We start from the raw sequence: 22,910 nt of genomic DNA, 5'->3' as shown, positions 1-22,910 counted from the left end.
CCTGTGTTCCAGCAGCTTCTAATTCTTGGCAGATCTGCTTTTTGGTGATTCTCGGTTGAATCTTCACCCTCCTGACCAATTTTCTCTCAGCAGCAGGTGATAGCTTGCGTTTTCTTCCTGATCGTGGAAGTGACAAAACAGTGCCATGCACTTTATACTTACAAACAATTGTTTGCACTGTTGCTCTTGGGACCTGCAGCTGCTTTGAAATGACTCCAAGTGACTTTCCTGACTTGTTCAAGTCAATGATTCGCTTTTTCAGATCCATGTATGTATATTTTTGACCCAGCAGATTTGATCACTTTTTCTGTTAACCCATAATAAAGTCATAAAGAACCAAACTTCATGAATGGTTTTTGTGACAAAGAAGTATCTGTTCCAATCACTCTATCGGAGAAAAATCAGAGTTGGAGAAATAACTGGCAACTCAAGAGAGCAATGACATTATGTTCTTCACAAGTGTATGTAAACTTTTGACCACAACTGTATATCGTGATACTTTGTATCCCAAAAGGTTATTGATATGCTCCTGTCAAGAATCGATATATTGTTTCTAAAACGTGTCAATGTTTTAAAAAAAAAAAAAAAGGAACCATTAAGTTGCTACCAAAATCTTCCACCATGATGGTGTCTTAGGTAAGGCTGCATTGACGGTCCTCGACGCCCAATCCATTTAGACTGGGAACGTTCGTTCATTCGAAACCAGGGCATTCACAGTCATTCAGTCAGATTTTCGGGGCATTTACAGGTCACTTGCTGTTCATTTTAGGGCATTTACAGGTCATTTCCTGTTGAGTTTGAGTCACTGCCTATTCATTTGGGTGATTCCCAGGTCACGTCCTGTTCTGTAACTCAAAATAAACAGGAAGTGACCCATAAAATACCTCAAAATCAACAGGAAGTAACTGAAAATCAACAGCTACTGTATATGACCTTAAATGGCCCAAAATGACCTCATTGCCTGGCATTAGCTGCCACTGACGGCCATAGACGTTCAGTCCGTTTGAAGTGGGAGGGATGGCAGCGAATGAACGAATTCGCTGCCACCCTCCCAGTTCAAATGGATTGGACGTCTACTTGTGCTAAACTCATTCCAATTCACAGCAGAAACTTGTTTTTCTGTTTATAAATAATAATGTATAATACAAATTAAGTTCAAACTCTCCGTAACTTGTGGCATTTTGGATCGCTATCGAAAGAATTTTGACTGCATATTGTAAACGATTGGATGCAAAAACAAACAATTGGCAGGGATGGCTGTAGTCCATTTTGGAGAAAGGCTGCAATGTAAAATGTGGGGGGAAAAGTCCAAAGCCACGATTAATTCCTGATGCAATGCCATTACTATACTGGAGGTACCATCAACACATCCATCTTCTTACGTGGTGTGAGGCCGCGGTAGTAGCAGCTTAAAGTGAAGGGTCAGACCATACACTTCATAATAGTATTGACAGGTCAAATCGGCCAGCCACTGCGCAGCACCTTCAAGCAGGGGGCCCATTCCACAATCCGCTTCAGTTATTCACAGTCGGTCGCAGCGACACATGCAGCTATTCAACGCCATATTTAGGATAAAAGTACGAAAGCTGTACCGCATACAAAAAGGAAGGATTGTCTCAAGAGTGATTTGTTCGAGGACACAAGGTATTTTTCGTTGCATTTTGAAACGTGAAAAAAAAAAAATCCATCGGGGAATTTAGCCGCTACGGCATTGGGATCATCGTATATTTACGTAAAATAAATACTAACTGCCTGGTTCTTTGCTCTTTTAACAAATAATCGAGACTGTTTTACATCCATATCTATAAAGAATTCAGGGATTTAAGTATTTATTCACAAGAATTTCAACGTAAAAAGCTCTTTGTTGTGGTAAGGCGCCGCCACCGTGACTTAAAGACGTGCAGCACATTCGACATATTTATGTCAAATAAACTACAGTCAGGTATTAGGGCCACCTAGCATAGTAGCATCACGTTTTGAAAATTAATTAGATTACTCACAACTGAAGAAAATAACGCCGTTATATTTTAACGCCATTATTAACAACACTGGATATCATTGAAGCAAATGCTGAATTTGAGGAGTAATGTTCTGTTATGACAAATCTCACCTACTAGTTTAATCAGTTTGCATTATTTTATTGCAATGTTTTTCCTTATTCAGATTTGTTTCAAGACTACAGTTACAGTTAGACCTCACTTTGATGGTTAATGCAGTCATTGCAATTTTGTTGTTTTATCACAATAGGTTGGTTTATTTACATTTCAAAAACCAGAAGCCATTCATTTTCAAATGTGATCGCACTTTAGTTAACATATTCAAATGTTCAGATATTAAGATTTGAATGAGGCAAAATAACATGCTTTTTCTCTCAAATATATTGTTATAACCATTTGTTTCAGATGTACTGTAACTATTTTCTGTATAAAAATTAATTTGGTGCTCAAATTGTTTTTTCAAACTTGAGTCTTACTTGAGAGGCGGTCGTCTTATAATCGGGGCCGTCTTATATTCGGGCCAATACGGTATTATTATAGATGCAAAGATATTTCCATTTGGGGCAGGAACTAATTCTCGACCAGATTTGAAGGTGTAATTCTGAAGCCACTAAACGCAAGCTAACTGAACCCACTCAATGTCTCTGATGCACCAAAAAATTCTGTCCAAGAGGGTTAGGAACATGCATGTATTTGGAATGAGGGATGAAACACAGAGAAAAGCCAGTGGGTCGCAGGAAGATCATGCAAACTCCAAACAAACACACCACCTGAAACACACTCACTCAATTGTGAGGCTTACAGTGGCAGGAAAAAGTTTGGGCATACTCGGTTTCCAAACTTTTGCCCTAATCCACTGTGTTGTCTGGTGAGTATCAATCCCAGCAAAATGAACACACATTCGCTACAAACACTTCACAAAACATTTTTAGTAAATCAGCATTTTTTTGTACAGAAAAAAATCCCCAGTCATCATCTGGAACAGAATCCACACATGCATTCAGGAGGGATAAATGGCAGTTTTGTGATTTTTACATGAAGCCCAATGCACAGATATCAAATGAAAACCCCCGCACCCACCACACCCCCATCCATCCCACTCCGTCACCAAATGGAGGCCATAGCAAGGTCCGAACCCTCACGAGTTCTGATGTCTAGACTTTCCCAGCAGGGTCTTGGAGTGTTTAAGGGATCGTTTGCTATTTCCCGCCGAAGAGCCCAGCGACTCGGACGAACTCTTACATTGCAGCACGGCGGGCAAGATGTCCTCGTCCAGGTCGTCCAAGTCGTCCGACACAATAAAGTGCTGCGGCGTGGCGCGGCCCCCTAAGAAGCTGGTGTCCAGGTTGAGGGCCGACGCCAGCGACGGTAGGCCAGGGTTGTTGACCACTGTGAAGCCGGTGAGCAGTTCGATCTGCTGCCAGCGGTGGAGACGCTCGCGCAGGGCGGCCGTCACCTCGCCTAGTGCTTGTCTGAGGGAGATGAAAGAACACAATCAGTTAGGTTCCAAGTCCCATTCGAGCACATACAGGGGTCATTTAAATGTGACACTTGTCAGTAAAGTAAGCATTAGTACAAAACTTCCAACAGTAATTACTGTAATTCTAGCGTTCATTACAGACTTAAAGTGCATGTGACACGAAATGTTTATTTCAAAATACACGCGGTATTTTATACTCCTGAATGGTATGGACCACTTGGATGTGTGTGGAAGCGATTGCTATATTTATTTAGTTTTTTTAATCCCGCGCCATGAAAATGAGTGACTTCCGGCAACAGTCTCGAGTTGAGAAAGAGGGCGCTGTGACGTCTACGTAGGGTTGGGCGATATGGGAAAAAATATATATCACGGTATTCCCAAGACAATATCACGGTTTCGATATTATCACGATATTTTTAAAACACTATTTTCGACTAGGCAGCTGGTAGCGAGGATCTAAAACCTTAATCCTTTTCGCGAAACCAACTCCATCAACTGTTTGAATAGGACACATATCTTTTGCCAGATGAAAGGTTATTGCGTCAGTAATGTCATTCCATCATTTACCACTTTTCTCATAGGGAGTGCATTTTAGGAAAGCATCCGAAAGTTTTTGTTGCTTTAACGCTGTAGCGGAGGTTGGCTTTTTAGCTTTGGCAGTTTGGCTCTCAGTATATTGCTTTGGATGTTTTCGTTTCAAATGGTGGAATTAGTTTGATGTGTTGCCGTCACTTAGGCCTGTCGCGATAACAAATTTTAGTGTGCGATAATTATTCTCATAAATTATTGTGATATGCGATGATATTGCGCCCCCCCCCCCTCAATTTTTTAAACCAATTTACAATAACACAGTGCAAATACAGTATATATTAATAGATGAAGTACTCCCATTTAAACGCGATATTTACTCTTAAATTCAAATATACTTTTTAAGAAATCACAACTAAAAACAATAGACCATACCTCTTAAGTAAAAAACAACAATATTGATACCGCACAGAAACACAGAATAAATAAAATGTGTTTAAAAAAAAAAAAAAAAAAAAATGCACTTAACAACTTCAGCATTTAGAAAAATGAAAACTTTTCCCGTCATAGCTTCTGCAATGGTGTTCCATAGGGATGCAATGATACAGTTAAGTCATGGTTCGGTACGAATTTTGATACGAGGGACACGATTTTCGATCTGATTAAATACATTTAATGCTTAGTAAAAAAAATATATAACAATTGTGTTTTTTTTTCTTTTTCTTTTGCTAACAAGCAAAAATTAAATTGCCATCATATAAACATGCATTTTAGTGCATAATATTTATGTGCTTACTTCTTACTGATATGAAAAAAAATTGTATAAAAGTGCTGAGAACAATCTTTACTGTTTGTAAAGTGAGGCAGGGCACACCGTTGATTGCTACAGCTCTCTTAGTAGCTAGGTTTACTACATGAGCAAGACATCCTATTTATGGTCCGAATCCATTTGTGTCACGTACTGAATTAACAATATTTGCAACATTATCTATAGTCACTGGTATGGATTGATTTGGCCTTCTTAACCTCATGTGACAAATGACAGTTTAGAATTCATCGATGTAGTATATGGACTACATGTCCCATAATCACTCTGGGCTCACGTAGCCAATGGCATGGGAAGTAGCACATCTAGTTTGCCATTTCATGATATCTAGTGAGTGCGCGCAACCGCGCATTAAAAAAGTTAGCAGGCGCCGCTGAAGTCACGTCTGCTCATTACTACACAACACCAGCATATGAGGGCTTTCATATACAGGACGAGTTTGAAGCACAGCGCTCTTAATTTCATTCAGTTGTTCGTTGTCAAAGTGAGGTTATTCGTAGCAGCCAAGTCGGTAACAATGTTTTGGCGGACTTCGTTGTAAACATCCAGCGTTGTGCCGAAAAATAGCCGCCCCGCGTGAAATGTCACTCCTGACGGGAGCGCCCACACATCAACAACACCGGCGCGCCATAGATGGTCCACAGTCACTCCGGAGCACTGACGCGGCCGGTATACGTTGAAGAATAGGATATAATGGGAACAATTGGCTCCAGCGCTAGTTTTTGCCGGACCTGGAATGAAGATGCATTTTGTGCAGTTGGTAACGAACTTTTAACAGCACGTCTGCCGATAAATCGCAGCGGAAAAGTTACCGCCTTCATTTTTATATATCGCGCGATAAATGGAATTATTGCATATTGCGACAGGCTTACCGTCACTTGCCTTTATGTGTTCCTTGCAAATGTTGCAAATTATGTTTTTTTGATCTATATCGTCCACTTTGAAGCCAAACCAGTTCCAAACAATCGATGTGGAGTTTTTCTTAGTGGTAAACTCTTCTGCCTCGCTAAGCTCGCTCTCTGCTGCCTCCGCCATGACGCACACCTCCTTTGTGAAAGTGGTAACAGTGGGCGTGTGCTCCCGGGCAGCGTCACTCACTTTCCAGTCAATTGATTGGCCTAGACTAGAGAGCCTGACGAGGAAGTGTAAAAAGGGAGAAAGGGAGACTAGTGATGTGAGTGGGTTTGAAATAAAAGTTAATAAACCGCGATATAACGATGTCCTAAAAAATACGTACCTTCAGCACTTAAGATCGTTAGACGGTTTTATATCGTCATATCGCCCATGTATACGTCTACGGTAGAAGGAGTCCTCTTCACTATACAGCCGTACTGTTGTATGAGAAGAACTAAGGATTCAGCTGATTTGGCGGATTAATACATTTATTTTTCGCATCACGCCAGCCAATTGGCTGCAGAAAAATCTTGCTGTATGAGGGAGAGGCGTGTGCGCCTTTTTGGAGTTTCGGGCTAGTTATGTGTGATTTTCCGCTTCGAAGACTTTGAAACATCACTCGGTTCGGGTTAGCATGTCGGCTAGCTGTCACGCCTCTTGGTTTGTTTGCATTCTCCGAAGGCGGGGAAGGGAAATGACGTAAGCCCGATTTAGGTGTCATAAAATATCGTTCGGGAGGTGCGACAGTAAAGGTGAAGTCGACAGTTTTGACAATTATGGACTAATTTTGCCATGTCGTCCTGAATAAGTGCATTTTTATTACTTCATATTCCATTTAGCACAAGACTGTTATTTGTCATGACCATGCCATTTATTTAGCAATTTTGGAAAAATACTTGGATAAAAATAATATCCTGTAAAAATATTGGAGTAGAGAGACAGAAACAATGACATTTTGCGGCTATTTTCGTCGCATTTTCCTCGTTCTGAATAATTCCCCCTCAATGGGCTGAATAGTAAAACTGATGAGCCCATTCTCCTGCTGACGTGATCCACCTGTTGGGGACGCTAGAGCCCTATAATGGTAGATAGATGTGGCTAACCGGCAGATTAAAAGACTAATTTCTCGTCATCTGCGCTTTGCTACATTGTTGTATATAGTCGAATCGTCTCAAAATATGATTCTAATTAACATAATCTTGCTATTTAAGACTTTTTCTCTCATGTCGTATGCTCTTTAAGGATGAAGTGGTTTGTCAAGAAATATGGAAGGAAATTTGTAAAATACAATTTGGATGGATAATATTATAGTGATTTTGGGGGATGTCTTTAGCTGCTTTGACAGTTCCTCTTTTTGTGGGAATATGTAAATTTAGCATTTAATAGCATTAAAGCTAGCAGACTTTTCATATGCAAGTTACGCAATAGTTAACCGTACGAACGCTATTTTTAGACTGCAAGGCTGCGTGACGTCACCATCCAGAACCGAAAGGGTGTCAACATACAGTCCCTGACAAAAGTCTAGTGGCTTATCCATTTTGTAGAAACAATTGCTAATAACCTGACTTTTAATTAGTGCTGCAACGATTAATCGATTTACTCGAGTATTCCATTAAAAAAAAAGATTCGAATTAAATTTTGCTGCTTCGAGTATTCGTTTAAGTGGCGTTGTAATGGTTTATTTTGAAAGTGTTTGCATTTAGTTTTATTGATCTGAGTGGATACACTGCCTTCGAGTCTGCTTCATTTCACATGGCTGAATCCAGGTGCTCCCTGTTAAAGGGTATGTAGCGGCAAAGGGGGTGTGAGACATCAATAGAACCATTATGTGCCAAGATAACAAATATTGATAAAGTTAACAAAAAAATCAATCACATTAATGAGCAATTACCGAAAATAGATCGAAAATGATGAACATTTCCGAAAGTGTTCCGGAAACAGCCGAATGGGGCGGAGACGTCACGACAAGTGATTGACAGTCAAGGCGGAGCCAGGTGCCATTGTTTTTTAACGATGAGAGAGTAGCGTTGGGGTTTGTTTGACCAAAACATCACAAAAATGGTTCAAAACTGCTGTGCTATGTGGTGTACAAATAGTTATTTATCGGAATATGGTATCCATGAGTTCCTGAACGCAAAAAAAAAAAGCTGGACTACACAGACAATGGGTAAAGTTCGTCCGTGCAAAGAGGGCTAATTTTCTAGACACAGCCTCCGGCATGCTTTTCTGTGGTGCGCATTTTCCACCTGAAAGCTTCTCGAGCTATGGACAAGTGAAATCGGGTTTTGCTAAAAGATTGCTGCTCAAAGGAGATGCGGGGCCGACCATACAGGCGCAGCCACCTAAATGTCCCGAGATATCAAGAAAGAGGACGATGACTGGTAAAGAAGGCTAAAGCTAAGCAAAGGAGGGAAGCAGCCAAGCTCGAAATGGCCAGAGTGAGTACTCTTTTATAATTAAAAAAATGTCACGCATTGGATACAGGACTGGACACATGTATAAATTATCGTTCGTAAAATATATAGAACAAATCCTCTGATCCCATTCATATTTGTGTCTGTTAGCAGAGCGAAAAGCTATGATAGCGCAATAAATGATATTTATTCTATGCATTCCTTTATTTTGCAGTCACGGTGTATCAGCTTCACAAAAAGAAATGCAAAACAAATCATTGGTGTTTCCCACACGATCTGCTGCCGATGTTTCTTCAGTGTCATTGCTCCCCTCAATGACCGTTTCATTATGCTGCATTGGCGTTCGTTTGGGCTCATATTGGTAACCTAAAACACCGATTAAAGCTTCGTAACTCTCCTCGTCACCATTAGATGAACATTCGTTACGTCCTTCTACGTCGGATTCGTCGCTGAAACTAGAAACGAAATTGTCTGCCATCATCGCCGCCGTTCAGTACTAAAGCACTGAGCCTTTTTCTTGTTGAAGAAACACCCCTCACTGTCAATTCTGAATTCTCTTTTATTGACAACGAGGGGTGTTTCTTCATGAGGGAACCTGGAATATGTGCAGGACGAACACAATGCATCAGCATAAACAGCTCAAAACACCCCTAATTCTCTCCTCACTAGAAGGAATCATATTGATGCAGACAGGCGCTGCCCCCCTAGTGGCCGGTGGCACTCTCTCCACTTGTCGTGACGTCACGCACACAATCTGCCAGATCTCGGGCGCCGGTCGTTTTAGCTTGACAATTGAGCCAAATTTCTCTCATTTTCTTGTGTGTAATTACACGAAGTGGCATGATATGAATACAAAAGGCATGCGTTTATGGATAAATGATGGAATATTAACATTTTCCCAGGGCACTGCATACCCTTTAAGACCAACATGAGCCAAGTTTTTGTTTGAGCTATTTTTTTTTTTTTTTTTTTTTAAATGCATTCGTAATTTAGTTTATTTGTAAATTTAGCCTATTTTTGTGGGATTATGTGTCTGAACCATTTGTTAAGAGCACTGTAAAAAAAAAAAGTTTATAGCATTTAAACTAGTGGACTTTTGCAATGTAAGTTAGCCTATTTATCTTTTGTTGTACTTAGATCCTTATTTCTTTATTTATTATACTGTTTGAGGCTCAGCTCAGGTAATTTAATTTTTCATGTTCCTTATCCGATTACTCGATTATTTGAACTAACTAGTTCATCGATTAATCTACTACTAAAATAATCGATAGCTGCAGCCCTACTTTTAATGATTCAATTGGTTTCAGAAATGGCTCACATGGAGCTAAGACCCTCCCAAATGATGTTGAATGTACAATAATATATTTGTCTCAATGAAAAAAGATTTATCATTTCATGAAGACATAAAGGTCAAATTTTGGCAAGACAAGAGTTTTGTCGCCTACAGAAAGTAGAGTGAAAATTGAACAAAAAATCTACTTCAAACACAAAAATATGTTACATAAGTGCTGTGAGATCAAAATTTAATATTTTGTATGACTTCCATGGGCTTCGGCAAGGATTCATACAATTTATTGATTAAGTCAGGGCATTGAAGATGAGACGTGGCTGGGTCTTTCAGCATGACAATGATCCCAAACACACAGCCAGGGCAACAAAGGAGTGGCTTCGTATGAAGCATTTCAAGGTCCTGGAGTGGCCTAGCCAGTCTCCAGATCTCAAACCCATAGAAAATCTGTGGATAGAGTTGAAAGTCCATGTTGCCCAACGACAGCCCCAAAACATCACTGCTCTAGAGCAAATCTGCATAGAGGAATGGGCCAAAATACCAGCAAATACTTATTTTCCACCATGATTTGCAAATAAATTCTTTAAAAATCAAACAATGTGATTTTCTGGGTTTTTTTTCTTCCCACATTCTGTCTCTCATGGTTGAGGTTTACCCATGTTGACAATTACAGGCCTCTCTAATATTTTCAAGTGGGAGAACTTGCACAATTAGTGGTTGACTAAATACTTATTTGCCCCAATGTACGCCCAACAGTCTCACTGTGTCAATCAAAAACAAAAGTAATAATTATTCTATATGTAGAAATTTGTATATACTTCTATTTCTGACTCACTTTGCTGCTAAAATTTTGTGGTCCACATCATCCAGGGACGAGCTGTGTGCTACGTGGAATGTCCCAAAGAGAGTGTTCCTCTTTTTCTTGATCTTTTCAGCCTGTGGAAAACAAAACAAAAAATATACATATAATAATGTACTGTAAATATTTCTTTTAACTCCTCCACTGCCATTGACACTGTTAGCCGTTCCAGTCCAAATGGATTGGATGTCTATCATGGTTACTGACAGTCAATTTCAAACACAATCATTATACCCCTTCTTTAGCAACCAGGAGCTGCCGTTCAGCATTCTGCTTCTTGATGTTGTAATACTGCACTTCCACCTCGTGAGTGAGCTGCAGCCACTTCTGGAGCGATTCTGGAGGGGCCCAGCAGCTTCGCGACTCCAGCTCCTTCTCGGCTTTCTTAAGCGCCATGCGTACCTACGGAGGAGGAGTTTTTAACATTTTGTGCAGTTCCTTCTGAATCATAAGATTTGACCTCTGGTCTGGGGACAATACAGTATAATATATCCCTGAATGTATGGTAAATTTGAAAAAGATGTTCATTGATATCCATTAAGACGCTACTACTCATTCTTCGCAGAAGATAAAGAATGTATGCCTGTGAGTAAGTTGTATTGCCTGTCAACATTGTGTTTGTGTTCCAAAGAGCATGAAACATAAAAAAATGCCTTATTTTTGAAAAAAAAAAGTCCTCTAAAAGCCTAATGGCAGATGTGAAGTCCGCTAATAATATCTAGTCACATCACTTCTAAGTTAAAGTAAAATTCTTTTAATGTCTGTTGCTCGCAAGCTTTATTGTTAAACGTCTTGTAAACAAAGCCAAGTGTGGGTGTATTTATATTACTGGATAGCCAGTGTGACTCTGATGCATCCAGGCATACACTCAAGTGTGATATTACAACACACATTTTCCATATGGGATTAAGCTCTTAATACCTGCTCAAGCTCCTCTTCGGCGTACTTCTGTCGACTGAGTTCGTTCTCAGTGCCCTCACGCAGCTCCTTTAGCCGTTGGGCTTCCTGCTTTGCTGTGCTGATCTCATCCCTGAGCTTCTGCTCAAGGTTGACCTTCTCCACCTCCACCGAGCGATGCTCCTCCTGTGCGATCTGGAGCCTGTGAGCAAAACAAAAATGTGCTTTTTTTCCATTGTTGTTGGGGAAAACCAGGACTGTTTATCAGTAGTGATAATAACTGGGCGCACCCTAGAGGTGGGAATCTTTGGGCACCTAACGATTTGATTACAAATCCGAGGCTATGATTTGATTATAAATTTATTATTGATGCACCCCTCCCCAGGTATTAGCGGCTTTTAATGTTTTACATTGTTGTACAAAATGTACAAAAATCCTCTCAGGCTTAAATAAATGACTATTTCAGTATCAAGTTAACAGTTCAAAACAGTACATAAAATACTCAAGTCACCATTCTATATCAGCAGCTTTAAACTACATTCAATTAATTAAATGTTGTAAATCAACCGTTAAAGTTGTTCAAATTGCTCCCGTTATTCCATATTTTCCCTTCTGTCTACTTTTGACATGTGAAAGTTTTAGAACTGTCTTAAATATAGATTCAAGTGAAGATTTTGACGATTTAGGAGTATTTTAGATAGAAAAGTTAATTAGGTTCGCTTGGAAGGTTCATTACAACAACCTTCCAAGGAAGTGTACTGATTTAAAGAGCATACGACGTGTGGGGTCTTAAATGGCATTACGTGAATTAGAATCATATTTTGAGACGATTCGACAATATACATCAATTTAGCAAAGCGCAGATGACGAGAAATTAGTCTTTTAATCTGCCGGTTAGCCACGCCTACCATTATAGGGCTTTAGCGTCCCCAACAGGTGGATGACGTCAGCGGAAGACTGGGCTCATTGGTTTTACTATTCAGCCCATTAAGGGGGAATTATTCAGAACGAGGAAAACGCGACGAAGAGAGCCGCAAAATGTCATTGTTTCAGTCTCTCTACTCCAATATTTTTACAGGTTATTCTTTTTATCCAAGTATTTTTCCCCAATAGCTATATAAATGGCTTGAGAAGGACCAGTCAGCCCGTCGAGGGGGAACTATTCACAACGAGGAAAACGCGACGAAGAGAGCTGCAAAATGTCATTGTCTCTGTCTCTTTACTTCAATATTTTTACAGGATATTCTTTTTATCCAAGTATTTTCCTCAATTGCTAAATAAATGGCATGGTGATGACAAATAACAGTCTTGTGCTAAATGGAATATGAAATAATAAAAATGCACTTATTCAGGACGACATTGCAAAATTACTCCATAATGGTCAAAACTGTCGACTTCACCTTTACTGTGGCACCTCCCGAATGATATTTTGTGACACCTAAATCGGACATATGTCATTTCCCTTTCCCGGCTTCGGAGAATGTAAACAAACCAAGAAGTGTGACAGCTAGCCGACATGCTAACCCGAACCGAGTGATGTTTCAAAGTCTTCGAAGCGGAAAATCACACATAACTAGCCCGAAACTCCAAAAAGGCGCACACGCCTCTCCCTCTGCAGTTGTTGTGCAGCTAACGTGCTGCTAATGTGCATGAGGAGAGCTTTTTACATGCCTATCAATGATCAAACGTAAGTAGTCCTTTATTTAAAGAAAGTTTGTAGTGTTTACTTTGTAATCGCTGTATTAATATTTGACATAATACAAAACAAGATGTTTACTCACTTCCTCGTAAGTCCAATGGTCCCACAGTAGTTGGGCTTGTTTTGGCCAATATCCACGGTGAATGGGAACCTTTTGAAACTCCAAAAAAGGCGCATACGCCTCACCCTCATACAGGAGGATTTTTCTGCAGCCGTTTGGCTGGCGTGATGCGAAAAATAAACGTATTAATCCGCAAAATCAGCTGAATCCTTCGTCCTCATACACAACAGTACGCTGTATAGTGAAGAGGACGCCTTCTCCCGTACACGTCACAGCGCCTCTCCTCAATGCAAGACCGAAGCCGGAAGTCACTCATTTTCATGGCGCGGGATTCAAAAAACTAAATAAATATAGCGATCGCTTCCACACACATCCAAGCAGTCCATATCATTCAGAAGCATAAAATACCGCGTGTATTATGAAACAAACATGCTTTTTTGTGTCACATACACTTTAAGATGGCGGCTGTTTTCTAACGGCAGCAAGTCTGTCATTTTACATCTACTTTTCTATACATGTGCTGGTAACGCCGCCGAGTCTGTCATTTCGCATCTAGTTCTTTCTACATGTGATATCTACCGTGGCATTATGTGGTAGTAGTTTGTAGCGGCTGTCGGCAGCAGTCAGGTATGCTTGTTGTTTTTTTTTTTGTTTTTTTTTTAATATCGCAGCATGAGTTGAACCAGAGCCGTGAGTTGAGCATTGTCATTAGCCGGGTAATGACAAGCATTATGTTTACTCTCGGTCCGTTCCTCATTGCAACCTGAAGGCCGCGCTGACTGTGTTTTAGTTTCGCTTTACTTGACATATTTCAATCATCGGAATTCGGTCCGTTCCTCATTGCAACCTGAAGGCCGCGCTGACTGTGTTTTAGTTTCGCTTTACTTGACATATTTCAATAATCGGAATTTGGATGTTTGTGAATCGTTCTGGAATCTTCCACGGCAGAATTGCGAATAATCAAAGAATCGGAAATTTCGCACACCTCTAATTGCAACTAAATTGTAAATTGTAACTAGTAATACATACACATACAGTATACTGAATATTTCCATTTTATGAATTTGTCCATTTCACCAACGATATTGTTTATTTCATTGTATGTACAGTATATAAATTAATTGAAACAAAACAGTAATTTCTTACATTAACATTAAAACACCAGTACTTTAATATTTGTGACACAATACATGGATTGAATCAGTGTTTAAAATAATAAAATAATTATATTTGTAATACTGTATATTGTTACAGAAGATTACCTGTGTAAAGAGTTCTACTTTTTGATTATATTTATCACAAAATTAATTTTAAAGAAATATATTGTTTCAAATTTTAACTACCGTATTTTTCGGACTATAAGTCGCGGTTTTTTTCATATTTTGGCTGGGGGTGCAACTTATACTCAGGAGCGACTTATGTGTGGAATTATTAACACATTATGATATAATTTCACATGTTATTTTGGTGTTTGCAGTGACACTGATGGTTTTGTAAAGTTGTTAGCATGTTCTTATGCTAGTTATCTGAATAACTCTTTATAGCTATGGCCACGTTCGCGTTCTGCCTTTGGCAGTGTATGTTCCATTGTATTATTTACTTTTTTATCTATGGATGCATTTAGTTTGTGGCGCTTTCACGCCCAAGTGAGGGCGCACTCGCACTTGTTTACGTGAAGAAGAGTGCTCACATGCCAGAAGAAGACGGACAGCTACGTAGCTCTGAGTGAGTGAGTGGGCGAGAGAGAATAGACGGCTGCGAACCTACTTTCATTGTTTATGCTTTTAAATCATCTCTACAGAGGCAACGCCTGCGTGTATCATCTTTTTATGTTGTTGTTGTGCGTTTTCCACCCGCGATCGGACACTTAGAGCCAGTTGTGTGGTTGTCTGAACGATGTGCTAATGATAGCGAACGCATGCTAACCTGTTACTTATTACTAATAGTACCTAATTATCATTTATTTACGTTGATGCGAACCTGTTTTCTATCGAGGACCAAATTGATTCAGCAAATTATACGGACGTCCAGCATTGTCTTTTGGGAGTTCGCTGTATAGCCAGGACCGAGCCGTAGCGTAGGACAGTATATTCACATTTCGTTGTTCATGCACTGTACACTGTACATTTATTTAGCATGTTGTTCTCTATTGTATTTTTATATTAAATTCCCTTTCAAGATGACATGTCTGTTCTATGTGTTGGATTTTATCAAGTAAATTTCCCCCAAAAATTCGACTTATACTCCGGTGCGACTTATATATGGTTTTTTTCTCTTCGTTGGGCATTTTATGGCTGGATCGACTTATACTCAGGAGCGACTTGTAGTCCGAAAAATACGGTACTGTAATTTTTGGACTATAAATCTCAAGTCTCAACAGCAAAATTACAGTACAGACCAAAAGTTTGGAGACACCTTCTCATTCAAGCGTTTTATTTTTACAACTATTTCATTGTAAATTCTCACTGAAGGTAATTATGAACTTCGCAAAAAAAGGTATTATAACTAAAAACATGTATAATATTCTAGTATCTTTAAAGTAGCCACACTTTGCTCTGATGACAGTTTTTCACACTGTTGTCATTCTCTTCATTAGCTTCAAGAGGGAGTCACCTAAAGTGGTTTTTGACTTCACAGGTATGCCTTTTCAGGGCTGATTAGTAGAATTTAATGCTTTATCAATGGGGTTGGGACCTTCAGTGTTGCATTGAATTAGGCGTGTCCGAAACTTACTTAGTACATACATACTGTATGTGTTAAATACATAAGCCACATGGACTATATAAATCACAGGTGTCCACATTGCATGATGAGATTTTTACGCCAAAAAAGCATGCAGCTCTTTACCACATTAAATAAAATATTAAATTAAATTTAAAAAAACATAAATCACACAGGAATATAAATTGAAGGGATCAAAGCAGGGGACAAAAATAAACCCCAAAACTAATCTAACCATGTAGACATGGTAACGGTATATGTATTTGTATTGAACAGTTTCGGTACGTGGTGCTCTGTTCGGAACGGAGGCGTACCAAACGAGTCTCTGACGTAATGTAACCCTTACTTTTCGAGGCTGTGAGTCAATAGGGTTACAATTTCTTTGTGTAGGTTATATTTACTCCGTCTTCTCTACTATAGTGAGGAACAACACGGTAGGACAGTAGAACCCAGAAACGTCAACGGCGCGACAATGTGGCCACCGCGAGAACGCAGTGAAACGCGGCCGTTAAAGTCAATCAGCCAATGCACACCAGTCGCAGTGCGGCCGCTTGTTAGACACGTCCCAGAAGCGGCTCAACACGATGCAGGCGAAAAGAACGGCAGAGTTTATTATTTGATGCTAGCTAGGATCAGGCAGACCGGAAGTCACTCGTGTAAAATACGGTGGATCCAGTCGATCAGGACCCACTTTTTGAGTCCATCTGATCTCTTGAGTCGTAGATCGGGGCACAGTTGACTTGTCTTTGATGATTTACTGCTGTCTTCTCTGCTATAATAATAACCAACATGGCCCCGTGTTCATTACAAAACCCTCCTACCACAACAAAACAAGTAGGAACTAATATTCACATAGGAACTAAAGTTATACAACATAAAATATACAATATAAATGAATACTACATCACATTTGTAAAATATAAACACAAAGTAAATAAATAATAGCCCATTTAAATAAAATAAATTTAAATGAGCTAAAACACCTGTAATTGAATAATTAGAATAATACACAGATCCTGCTTACACAATTAATTTCTGTGTGCGCTTTAACTTGAGAAAATCCACCAATAAAGCTTTTGAAAACCGTTCATAAGAAAAAAAAATGATTCATTGAGGCATTTTATTTGTAAAATACATGTTAAAATCTTTGTTATTGGGATTGCTTTTCTCTTTAGCACAGGACTTCTATTTTCGTCTTTCATTCTGAAAGAAAGCTGACCAATACGCGGGGTCTGAAAGGCAAATTGTTGTTGGATTAATCTTTAAGTACTCGCTACTTTTTGAGCAGGATTCTAACTTTGTATAGGCTAATGTTCCTATTGTTGAAAGCACAAAGGTGTGTAATAAACTAGCACATATATATTTTGCATTTTGTTTTCTTACTGTACCGAAAATGAACCGAACTGTGACCTGAAAAACCGAGGTACGTTCTGAACCGAGATTTTTGTGTACCGTTACACCCCTACCATGTACCCTATTCTTCATATCTATATCACATTACAAATAGTTACATAAAAACCCATTCATTCATGAATGAACAATATTTTTATTAGATTTATTCCTAATAATGTAAATAAATGACATGCAATGAAAACCACAACCACCACAAATATTTCTAAATTGAGTATCAATCCAAAGTAAACATTATCATCCTTGTAAACACAGAATTTTACAAGGCCCTATTTTTATGTCTGTGCAGGTGTTTGTAGTGTTGTGGCCTGTAAGTGTACGTACGTGGTCCTCACTTTCGCCATGCATCAGCAGAAACCATCACTGACTAGCACTACTGAACTCTCTGTTCAGCTGCTGGGTTACTCACAATAAAATAGCAATAAGAGGCTGAGAACAGCTGTTGGCGTGCAATAATAGAACAGTACAGAGTGTTACTCAATGCTACTGCACTACCACATGTGTCTGAGGTCGTATTGAGCACTCCTATTTTTAGATGTGAGCATGACTTTACAAAAGAGGAGGGCTTTATCACCCGTGACTTAATTACTGAGTGCTTAGGCACGCACGGATGATTGTTTTGTTCCGGAAGTCATCATAATAGCGCACAATGTGTTTTAGATTTCTTTTCACCCCCAGCTGTAATACTGGCTCCCGTCACTGAGGAGCAGCATTTCCCCAGGGAAGAGCAGGGTGGGAATGAAAGGCGATCCAGATGGAAAATGGAGGGTGAGTTGGGACCCTGACCTCAACTGCACAGAAGAGATTCCAACTAAACATGGTGGGACGTTTCCCAAGAAAACTGATTAGCTGTACTTTCTTGATACCGTTCTGTTTACGACTCATTCGACGCCGTCCTTGTCGACAGTCCTTGACCAATTTGCCGCTCGTCTGCACCACTACTCGTAGAGTCACCTCCCCATGTGGCGGAATTAGCAGCAGAGACACCACATGGAAAACCTTTATGCTTAACACCTCATCTCCCTGCAGTGAATCAGAGAGCCCCCATGGTCAAGCGGCGCTCTAAAAGGCTCCCAGGAAATCCAGCCTTCAACCACCAATAGCTCCCTACAGGGATACAGCGGTATCAGGTGGCTCTGGGCTTGAGGGTATGGAAAGAGAGCAGCTGGCAGCAGGGATCAGGAAAAAGCAGGAGGTACTATAGCTACGCTTCCTTAGCTTGAGAAACTAACAAACCCTTAGTTGAATCACCTGTAAATGAATTAAAACTTAATATTGCAATGGGACCATAACTTGACATTTGCTCAGTAAAAAATGTCCACCCGGTTCAGAGTAAAATAATCCCACTGTTTTTGTCTCGATTTTGCTCTTTATAGATCAAGGACGAGAAATGCAAGACCATCTTTTATTTTATAAGATTATTTTATAAAGTTATCCTGTTATCTGAGCTGTGTTAAGAATGACTTTGTTTTGATAAAGTGGGCCGAAGCGGGTCAGGGATGATGATCTTAAAAGAAACCTCGGACTTGAAGACGTGTAGGCTCTAATAGGTAGTGTTGCACCGATACCATTTTTTGGCCCCGATACCGATACCTGGCTGTGCAGTATCGGCAGATACCGATACCATACCGATACCACCCCGTTTATATATATACATATAATTTTTTTTTCCTTTTTTTTCCCCCAAAGAGCTACATAATTGGATGTGAAATCATTGCTATCAAGGCTTTGTCAGGCTGTTGCTTACCTTTGCAAAATAGGAAAAAGACTAGTACAAAGCGAATAGTCTACTAAACCCTAGTAGACAATAGTTGAATAAACCTTTGGCTCTCAAAGGCCAAAATAGTGCTACATTTATGAAATTAATAACACATGTATAATGCTAGCCCAACAGTAAGAAAGTAAAAATAAATTCATAATAATAAACTCAGAATGAACTGAATAAACCTTTTTAAACTTCTCAAAGGCCAAACAGTGCAACTTTCATGATATTATTGTCACATTCTGCATCTGGTTAGATTGTGACTGGGCTGGTCATGGGGGCTTTCCTGACGTCGCACCTGAATCCAATGCAGGCTCATCAGCGCAGCATTTAAGCACGGGTGATCTCAAAGGTATTTTGCCTTGCTGATCGCCATTTGACATCTCGCACTATAGTCTCGCTACATTTGCTTGTTATGCCCCTGCATTGGGTTTTTTTCTGTTAGTGTGCTGCTCTCGTTTGTAGCCCCATACCCTGTGCAGGTATTTGAATGTTTTTATTTTTGGCTTTTTGGCTCACTGCCTATCGTCTTAGTTAACCTTCGAGTTTGTAGTATTGAGCTCCGTCGACCTGCTGTCACGAACTCCTTTTGGTATTTCTTCTATCCCGCGATCGCGTTATTTTTTTGTTTGCAATCACTAAGCCCTTGTACATATCCCCCGCTTGTTGTCTGCTTCGAGTTCCCACCTTGTTTCACATTTGCGGACGCTAACAATTATAAGTAATAATAATTGACCACAGCATCCCGTCTATTAGCCTTTTTTTTTCGGGAGGGGGGAGTCCCTTATTTCTATTTCTGAAAGGTGGCAACCCTACTTTGGAAACAGTTCCCAAATTACTGCGGCATTTCTTTCAGTGAAACACAATAAAAGTAAAGTAGATGTAGTGAACTGACCAGAGATTGTTGCTCCGGTCCAGCGCCCTTCCTCTGGATACCACTCCTCCTCTTGCAGGCTCAAACTCGTTGTGTTGGTTCACATTTCGTCTTCAAATGTTTTATCAGGTTCGAGGTATTGAAATTGGCCAATTTAACTCCACATCTCGAAACTTTCAGGCCGCAAATCTTGCATGCAGTCATTGATTTTAATCGACGGGATTTCTATTTTGAAATACTTCCCGACCGCCGCCATTACTCCTGGTTTGTGTTTCCTCCATGTGAAAAAGCTGCCTTGTCATTGGTTAGGAGTGGCTATTGGCCCGCTCTCATTGGTCTGGAACAGGCCAATAGCGATAGCTGCTTGATGTTCACGTGTCATCACACAACACAGAGACAGAGTGTAGTGAGCGCCAGGAGGAAAAAAAAAAAGGCTGTGGTCAAATGTTATAATATTGGACCGGTAAATGGTATCGGCGCCGTCTTTGTTGGTACTCGCCGATACCGATACCACCATTTCGGGCTGGATCGGCGCCCCCTACCGATACCAGTATCGGTATCGGTGCATCTTTACTAATAAGCCACAATTGTTCTCTTTTGCTAAAATATGCTATGAGAAACACATAAAATATGCTCAAAACAAAAAAATGATCAACGGATGGCGCCATGTTTTATGCGCGCAATGGACGCTAGGGGTGATGACGTAGTTTATTACTGTCACTAGACGAACACAACCGGTTTTCTGCAATTTCTTCCTACGCAGCGAGACACCCAACACATGCGCACATCGGTTAAAAGCGGTGAGTATTTACTATTTGTGTTTTATTGAGTCTTTTATTACCTTTTCATTGCCTCAAAATACTTTAGCATCTTTAGTATGTTCTGTCTGTATGCACCTAAACAAAACAAGCAAAAAGCGCACAGTAGTCCTTTAGGTGTCAAATTCGCCTCATGTAAACGTTTCGCCAGTGTAGCACATTTTGTTTTGTCCTACTCTGGTCTGGTTTCTTCCCGTCTTTCCTGTTCATTTTGCTTTTGCTGCTCGTTTTGTGAAATATGGATCGTGCTGTCATGCCCAATAATGTTCCTCTAGGGTTCAAATTGAAAGGGCTGAACAGATGACATGTTGATGTCGCTGGAGTCATTTCTGGAAGCCCGGCAGTGTAACCCAGTGACATCACCACACTGCCACGTCAACAACAGTGGGGACCTACTAGTTAGACTAATTTTATAAATTGTATAAAAACGAAAACATCAAGAGGGGTTTAAATATCAAATTGTTTCAACTCATAGCATTTATCTTTAATGAACTACGGGTACAAGTGTTTCTATCCGTGGTTCCCATTAAGGATAAAATTAAAAAATACATAAATACAAGCCTGAAAAAGCAGTTTCTGCTCTTTCACCCCTCTTTAAAATAAACTCCTGCTTTTTAAGCCAAAAGAACTGTTGTGTTTGATAGAACAATATGTCTATATGCTGCCATAGCAGATTCATGGCACATTATTTAATTTGTCCGTTTTACACTGGAGACCCCCGTTTACAGACGTCGCGCAACCGCTTTTGTTTCAATCCAGCCATAAAAAGAATTATATTTATTATTCGAAAGGTCTGTCATGTTTAGCTTAGAATCATTAATTGATATCTAATATTTAGTTTTTAAAAAACGCCTTTAAAAAATTATTCACTGGCATATTTTAAACTTTTAAACAAATTACGTCACAATGAAAAAAATAGTGTCTGTAAGTAAGTCACGGTTATGTACCTCATAACTATCGCTTAATTGAATTTTTTTTTTGTTACTGTCGCATTTTCCCCAATATTTTAGATACTTAATTGATAAAAAAAAAGACCATTTAAAAGGGTAAATAAATGAAAAAGAAAATCTTGACCACTCCTTGATGTCTGCGATTTCTGCATCGCGACCCTTGTTATATTACCGTGTTTCACCCATAAAATCCTCAAAAAATTCGGCAGTGGCCATTCACAGTTGTGTCTTGACACTCGGTGATACATGCAACATGGAGTTTATGGATTGAAACAAGGTACGTATGTAATACTATCTCGTTAAAATCAGGGCGTCTTTAATTATGCTCTCTAATGCTCTCACCTACAGTTAGGGCAGGGGTGGGCAAACCGGTCCTCGAGGGCCGCAGTGGGTCCTGGTCTTTGTTCAAACTTATTCAGCACAGACAGTTTAGCCAATGAGGTATCAGTGGAAACAAGAAGCACCTGACTGAAATCTACTGATTGCACTTGTAAGAAACCGGATTGGTGAAAGGCTGTCCTCATGATTGGTATGAACAAAAACCCGCACCCACTGCGGCCCTTTGTGGAATAGTTTGCCCATCCCTGAGTTAGGGTTTCGCTATTCAAATTTTTTCTTTAAAAAATGCCCTCCTGTTCAAAAATTTTCTTCCCCCAGAAAATTGAGATTTTAAGCTTTCCAATTATGTATCTCACATGCATATAGGACAATTTTGAAATTTAGCCAAATTGGGGGTCTCAGAGCCGGACTTTAAGTAACCTGAGTGTTTTCCGCCATATATATTTTTTAAAAAGGACTAAGTGTGGGAAAAGTTTAGTTGTGACTTTGAGACTGGATTTGGAAGAAGTTAAAAGCTAAAAGTCTGCAATTAATGAGAATGAGTGGAGAACTGTGTCACTCTCCCAACAGGTTATAGTTAAATTTTCATTGCCAGGCAGTACGATTCTGAAGTTTGTAGACTACTGTGAATAAATAAATACAATTTCATGAAACAACTATTAGAATTTAGGGTTTAAAAGTCAGTATTTGCGATGACCAGCAGACACTGACTTACTGGTCTGTAGCTTCAAGTCAAGTGCATCTTGTACCTCTGACAAATGCTATAATCTTAAAAGGAATGCTGCATTAGATCAATGGTTGGCAAATCCATGAAAGGAACAAGAAGATACAGTGCACACGCACATTGTGAGCATTCTTTGCCGTATTAGCAGGCCCAAAAATAGGTTCTTCAATAACCTAACGCTTCGTTGCGGCAACGCAGCGGGCGAACAGGGGAGCGAATGTCTCATTCAGACCATTTTATCTAATCAACAGGCTGCTATGCTAGACATGTACAGTATAAATGTGAAGCATCTGTGATATGTGTTGAAAATGTTGTATAATTTTAGTTGTTCTTAAAAATAAGTTAAAAAAAGAAACAGGAACAACATGG

At 39.7% G+C, this 22,910-nt stretch overlaps 1 protein-coding gene across 4 annotated transcripts in view; it reads right to left on the bottom strand.

The window, feature by feature from the left end:
- The window catches only part of LOC130917173 (stromal interaction molecule 1-like), an 84,742-nt gene that overhangs the window by 20,053 nt on the left and 41,779 nt on the right, over positions 1-22,910 (bottom strand). For all 4 annotated transcript variants that reach the window (XM_057838286.1, XM_057838287.1, XM_057838288.1 and 1 more), the window contains exons 8-11: positions 11,208-11,385; positions 10,521-10,688; positions 10,263-10,363; positions 3,240-3,469 (exon numbers count right to left, since the gene is read on the bottom strand). In XM_057838286.1, the coding sequence (XP_057694269.1) occupies positions 3,240-3,469; positions 10,263-10,363; positions 10,521-10,688; positions 11,208-11,385 (677 nt within the window). The remainder of the gene's footprint in view (positions 1-3,239; positions 3,470-10,262; positions 10,364-10,520; positions 10,689-11,207; positions 11,386-22,910) is intronic.

This window comes from Corythoichthys intestinalis, chromosome 6 (assembly GCF_030265065.1).
Source record: "Corythoichthys intestinalis isolate RoL2023-P3 chromosome 6, ASM3026506v1, whole genome shotgun sequence".
NCBI classification, from domain to species: domain Eukaryota; kingdom Metazoa; phylum Chordata; class Actinopteri; order Syngnathiformes; family Syngnathidae; genus Corythoichthys; species Corythoichthys intestinalis.
Note: the sequence above shows the minus strand (reverse complement) of the source record. Positions and strands in the feature narration are given on the sequence as shown.